Source organism: Hippopotamus amphibius, chromosome X, assembly GCF_030028045.1.
Source record: "Hippopotamus amphibius kiboko isolate mHipAmp2 chromosome X, mHipAmp2.hap2, whole genome shotgun sequence".
NCBI classification, from domain to species: Eukaryota; Metazoa; Chordata; class Mammalia; order Artiodactyla; family Hippopotamidae; genus Hippopotamus; species Hippopotamus amphibius.
Genome location: NC_080203.1, coordinates 100098923 through 100105747, shown reverse-complemented (window position 1 = coordinate 100105747; position 6825 = coordinate 100098923). Strand labels below are relative to the sequence as shown.

General features: G+C 35.5%; 1 protein-coding gene across 2 annotated transcripts in view; it reads left to right on the top strand.

The window, feature by feature from the left end:
* The first annotated feature begins 1093 nt into the window (after positions 1 to 1093).
* The window catches only part of USP9X (ubiquitin specific peptidase 9 X-linked), a 92668-nt gene continuing 86936 nt past the window's right edge, over positions 1094 to 6825 (top strand). For both annotated transcript variants that reach the window (XM_057717738.1, XM_057717737.1), the window contains exons 1-2: positions 1094 to 1225; positions 5310 to 5455. In XM_057717738.1, the coding sequence (XP_057573721.1) occupies positions 1130 to 1225; positions 5310 to 5455 (242 nt within the window). In that variant the 5' untranslated portion in view covers positions 1094 to 1129. The remainder of the gene's footprint in view (positions 1226 to 5309; positions 5456 to 6825) is intronic.

Here is a 6825-nt window from a genome sequence, read left to right as displayed (position 1 = left end):
TCTCCCCCCTCTCCCCCGCTTCTCTGCCAAACGTACGTATTAACAAAGCCTTGCATGTAATTTTAGGGGAGTTAATACTCAAACCCATCCATAGACTTCAGTTAAGACCCACTGGCTTAAGTTTTGATAGTTTAGGTACTGTTAGATGATGAGAGAGAATGGAAGTGAAAGGGAAGGGGGAAGCAGAGGCATTCTTTTTAAAAGCACCTTGGATGACTTTACTACGCAGCTAAGAATATAGAATTGAGGGTTTGCTGGTATTCCTCTATACAACTTTGCTGGTCAGGTAGCAAAGAAGAATTCTGTTGTTTAACAGTTTGGGTCTGTAGCCCTGTTATGGCTCTGGGAGTGCCTGTGGCCAAAACCTTATTACCAAAAGGGGAGAGTCAAGGTCCTTTGACAAAATAGGTTGTATTGGAGGAGTAGTATACAGTTTGAACCCTCTCCAAAGAAAAATTCCCCCAAAGTTTTAAAGTTTCTGTTAAAACCACTTGTACACTTGTTTAGAGACAAACCATTTATAATACCAGTGTACCAGTGATAAATGTTAGTTGTGCAGTTCTTCCTAAAATGTTTTTAATAATCAGGTTTTATTACTTGGTTTATGGCTTAAATACATTGTAAAAATGTGTATATTCAAGGCATTAGCAAATCGAAGACAGTGTTTGGCACTCCATAATTGAATCGAAATGACAACTAAATAAATACCTCGGTAGTGTCTTTGGACTCCCAGGAAGAAACAAATATTATAAGGCTATACTTGTATGTTTTCTTGACATAACTGCTGATTGTACCATTATCAGTTTATTAAGTTAAATATAGTATTCATGAAACTTTAGCTTTTCACTTTGTCCTCTCATTTATATAGCCACCTTCTCCTAACTAGATTTACTGGTAATATTAAATTTGAAGTTACTTAATTCATGTGTTTTATGCCTAAAACAAATGTGTTTTTTTTCTTCTACTTATAGGTTATGCAATGGTCTCTGCAAGATGGTTTATTCTTGAATTGGAGCTTTTTAAGACTGACAAATGCTGGTACTTCGTCTTCTATAAGTGGACTATAATTTCTTTTTTCAAGACAACTACATAAGCAGACAAAATTGCAAAGATCTGCCCTGTGTCGAGTATGACAGCCACGACTCGTGGCTCTCCAGTAGGAGGGAATGACAGCCAGGGCCAGGCTCCTGATGGACAGTCTCAGCCCCCCCTCCAACAGAATCAGGTAGGACTTTTAAAATACTAGTTAACGCTACAGTGGTGTATCTATTATGAGATACTAAATAAAGGAGCATGTTCTGAATAATTTGTGAAGTAACCATGAAACTTACTTTAAGAAAAATAAACATAGGTCTTAAACAGTAACAAGAAACTCAGGTGCTGTAGATGTTTGATGCTTGGATATATAGCCCCCCTTTTTCTTTTCCTAGTGTTTTATACTATCAGTAATCATTAAAATTAAGTATTTAAGCCCTGTGTCAGTTCCAGAGCAAAGCATTAAATCATTTGATGTAGCCTGTGATTAGAGTATGGACTCAAGTCATATTGCTTGTGCAGCATGCTAGCTTTATGACTCTTGGTAAATTATATGACCTTTAAGCCTCAGTTTTTCAGCTGTAAAATGAGGATAACGATAGTATAACTACTTCATAGGATCATTAGCAGGCCCAAATGAAATAATGTTTGCAAAGAGTTTAAAATAGATTTTGGTATCTAGATTTTATGCTGGCCTTAAAACTTTTTTTCGTTTTCTATTCTCTGGATGAATTTGTGTAAGATTTCAGTTATTTCTTCATTAATTGTTTAGGTTTTACTGGTGAAACCGTCTGGCCTGGGGCTTTATTTGTAGAAAGGTTATAATTGCAGATCCAACTTTTTTTTAAATAGGGGAATTTTCTGGTTTTTTTGTGTGTGTGTGTGACTTTTAGTAATATGTTTTTCAACGAATTTGTGCAGTTCATCTACATTGTCAAATTTATTGGAGTAAAACTTTATACTATCCTTTTTAATTATCTTTTTAATGTGTTAGGGTCTGGTAATATCTCCTTTTTCATCTCTGATACTGCTTATTTGTGATCTCTCTCGTGATTACTCTTTCCTGAAGGATTTATCAGTTTCATCAAACCTTCCTCCAAACCAGTTTTTGGCTTTAACTCTCTCTGCCCTTCCCACTTGTATGCTTTTTAGCCTTATTTTTTGTTCCCTTTACTTTTGGATTTGGGTTGCTGCTCTTTTTCTCTTTTCTTGAAAAGGAAGTTTAGGTAATTAATTTTCAGCCTTCTATTATATGCAGCTTTATACTGAGAAATATTAAACAGAATAAGATAAACATTAAAACTTGTGATATGCAGCTCAGACGGCGCTTAGAGGTGGATTTGTAGCTGAGGTACATGCGCGGGAATCATAAACTTCCTGCTTACAGTTGGTACATGTTTATGTAGAATTCTTTATGGATAAGTTTTTAGGCAAAAGTATTGTTATTGTAAAGTACTTAGATCTGTCATTTGTGGTTAAGTTCTTATTGTCCAACTATTATAGATTAGATGTTCTCTGTATTATGGGTATGATAGGAAAGACCTGCGTGTGCACATGCTCCCTCCCTCCCTCCATCCTCCCCGCCTTTCATCCTCTCCCTCTGCCATTTTAGAGAAGTGAGCAAGTCAGGTTTTAATTTTTTTTCCCCCCCAATAAATGTCAACTTTATTCCTTTTCCTCTCCAGTTGCTACTTTTAGGACATGTAATACTTAGGTATATGGTCACAAGTCTTGGATAGAGCTGTTAAAAGTCTTTCCTGTGTCATAAATTTGTTAGTCAGTACTCATGTTTCTTTAAACATAGTCAAAAGTTTGTGTTGGATGCCAGAGATTTATATTTTTAAACCAGGAGCTTGCAGTTTGAATTCCAGTATCTTTTGCGCTCTCTTTTCCTCTTCATACCTGTTTTGTGTGTGGACCCTTAACAACTTCTGCAGTGTCTGTGGTTTGAATGGCTTTAGACAGAAATTAAACCTCTAACCTTTTATTTTAAGATATACTTGATAGTTTTAAGAGCTCTTGGGTTTGTGATATTCAACTTAATATTATGCATCTGCATTATGTCCTCTTCCTTTAAATAGCTCTTTACATTTTTGAGGATGAGTGATAATTAAAACAAAAAAGGAACAAATTGCATTATCCTTAATCCTTTTGGCGGGGGGCGGAGGGGGGGGGGTGCTGTACCACATGGCTTGTGGGATCTTAGTTCCCCAACCAGGGATTGAACCTGGGCCCTCAGCAGTGAGAACAGAGTCCTTGCCACTGGGACCGCCAGGGAATTCCCACAAATTGCATTCTTAACTGTCTGTAGAATCCCTCTTTCACTTTCTTATTCTCTGCTTTTTAATGTTAGGATTTTAGTTATTTCAGAAGATTTGACGCTTACTAGACCAAGAAGAAGCAACCATAGTATTAATCACTAACCAACTTATGGCTTACTTTGAATATACTTTTTTCATATTGGCATAAAGGGAATTTCTAAAATCAATCAGATTTTTCACTAAATATATAATAGTTTTTAAAAGGGTGTTCCCACAGGACAGAATTTTAGGCTCTAGTATATATTGAGTTGGCGAAAAAGTTGGCTAGTGGTAAAGCTCAGTGATAAACGAAACAGCCTTGGCAAAGGCCCTAAGGGATGAACACTCTTGGGAGATGTTGATGGGAGGGTGCAGACTTTCTGGAATGGAATTTGGTAGTATGTATGTCAGGAGCCCTAAAAGAAATAATTTTTACTGTTGTTGTAGTAATTATATTTCCAAGGTCCTGTCCTAAGGAAAAATTGAAGTTCAACAGAAAAATTTATATATAAAAGAGTCAATATAGTTTTATTTTATGTTAGCAATAAAAATTGCAGAATACTAAATGTCCCTTAATTTTGATTTAATACTATATGGCCATTAATCAACTCTTTATAAAAGATTGTTGATGATGTGGGAAAATACTCAAATGTTGAATGGAAAAGGACCCAGACTTAAGCAGGTATAATCCCAATTTTATTGAAAATTTATACATATATATAGATAGGATTTTTGGGGGGGGGGTCACATAGAACAAAAATTGCAAGGAAATGTCATTGGTGCTTATCTTTTGGTGTAGTATTACAGGTATCTTAATTGTTATTTTTGTCTTTATGATTGCTGTGAGCATGTATATAATACATATATACCAGGGGAAATGGAGCTTTTTAAAAAATAATGAAGCAGACTTCCTAAGTTACGTACTTGAAATGCAAATATTTCTGTTGGGCTTCTAAAACCTGAATTCTGTTCTATAGATTTTTGCCTTGAAACTAGCTCTATGGCACCTGCATACTGTTCGTAATCTTAAGTAAAAGTTTACCATTTACTTGCATATATAAGTTCATATGTAAACTTTGTAAGTAGAATATGTTAATGGTGGTAAACCCACCTGTCTTCAGTACAAGCATTTATTTGTGCATCTGTTCAGTAAGTGCTAAAATGAAAGGGAATGGGGCCTTCTTCTCTAAAAGGGCCACCAACCTACAGTAGGTGGAAGATTCAAGAATATACAAGTAAAAATCAGCTTAAAATTTAGATTAGTTTCAATTTGAAAGAAAAATACCATCCACTTTCAAAATTAATAAGGGTCATAAAAGTTCATTCACTTAGTTGTGGAAATATTGTGCACAGCTAAAGTAAAGGGGGGAAAGAAAAAACACTAAAAATGAAGAATGAAAGAATAAAATTAGCCTTATTAGTTGAAAATGATGTGACTTATTTAGAAACCACAATAAAGCTTTAGTAATTGTTTGAATAATAGTTTCAGACTAGGGGAATTATGGAATAAAATTTTTTTTTCCTCTTCAAAATGAAAAATAAGTTATAAATCAGCAACTTTTTAATCTGTAAAATGTGTACAGTAATTTCTATCATGAAGGGCTTATAATGGGAAATGTAAGTGGAGAAGCAGTATACGTCGTGGGTAAGAACTCTGACTTCAGAATTGGACCTGGATTCAGATCCTGACCACAGAATTGGAGCTGTGTGACCTTGGGTTAATTATTGTCTCAGTTGGTTTTTTTCATCTGTTAAGTGGCAGAAGAATACTTCCTCAGGCTATTGAGGATTAAATGAAATTATTTTAAAGCATAGTAGCACAGAGACTGCCTGAAACATTGTAAACTTACAAATGATCATATCTTCTTTAAGAATTTACATTATTTCCTCCTAATCTGTGTTGGTGTTTGAATTATTAGATGTTGTGCATTTGTTATAGAAACCTAAATCTGGAATATCTAATTTTTAATTAAGACTTCATCGCCTGATTCTTCCAATGAAAATTCCCCGGCAACTCCCCCGGATGAACAAGGTCAAGGTGATGCCCCACCACAGCTTGAAGATGAGGAACCTGCATTTCCACATACTGACCTGGCAAAGTTAGATGACATGATCAATAGGTGAGTTGATTTTGTTTTGCTTTTTAATGTGTGTCATACACAGGAAAAACAAGTTTTTCAGCACAGTGATTAGTACTAAGAAAAGTGAAAGAGTAGATAGGAATATCACAGTAACCATACTGCCTCCTTAAATAGCCTTAACATCTTAGTCATTGTCAAGTACTTTGCAACCCATGGTTCTTAATGGATTTAAAAAATGAAAGGAAGTAACGGTGTCAGTAACGTGTTCACATTAATGATGATCACCGTAGCTGGTGTGTTACTAAAGTAGAATCATGTGTGTGATTTCCCTTTTTTCTTATTGGCACGTGGGTCACTGGGTGACTTTAATACTTTTTGCATGGCCCTAAGGTAAACCAGGTCATAAGGAGATTGAGTTCCTCAGAGCCTGCCCCTTGTGAACCCTTGGATTAGTTTGAGATATTTAACCATCTCGGCTATTTGTTTCTCCTGATCTTCATCCCAGAGAAGTAGTTCAGAGTATACATTTTCATACTCAGTACAAACCTTCACACATACACACACCCCCTCCCCCTTCCCCATGCTTTGATTCTTTGGAGTAAGACTCAGAGAGAGTGAAAGTTTAAGCTTGAGTGTATGGGAAGGAAAAGATTTAAAGAAGATAAGGGAAGAGTGTGTCAGGGAACCCCCCCCCCAACCCCCCCCCAACTCCCAATGTCTGTGGTCTTCACCAGGCTGTGAGTTCAACAAGTGGGTCCTAGAAAAGTGTGACACATGCCCCCAACCCCCCAAAAGAAAAGTAAGGAAAATACATACACGTATAGGCACTTACTTGCCGTACTAAGTTTACTTTTTAAAAATCAGTTAACACCATTGCATATATAAAGTCAGGGGAAATAGAAACCTTTTGCATTTAAAAAAAAAACATTCTGATTACATAAGTAATATAATGTAAGTACGTGTTGTTAAACATAGAACTACATTATGTCAGTAATGTTCTTTGTAATTTCCTCCTTAGATACACACCTCCCAACCAAAAGTTACTAACAATAAGGTGTACATTCTTCCAGGTTGTCTTCGCGTTATTATCATATGTGCTGCTTTCTGTACAAATATGGAATTCTTACTATAATATCATTTTATAACTTGTTTTCCTCACTTCATTTATCTTAAACATTTTTCCTATTAATTAATATATATTTAACTCATTGTTTTTAAAAGGATATTTGAAAGAACACATTAAATGTGATTCTTCTGGCAGCTGCCTATAGTAATGGTATGTAATGAATTAAACAAACAATTGTATAAAGTTGTAACATCCCTGACCATTCTCTATAGCAAAGAGATCATAGCAAAAAGTTGTACTGTTGTTTTTCAGGTTTTGTCTGGTGGTTCTGATAATAAAGTGT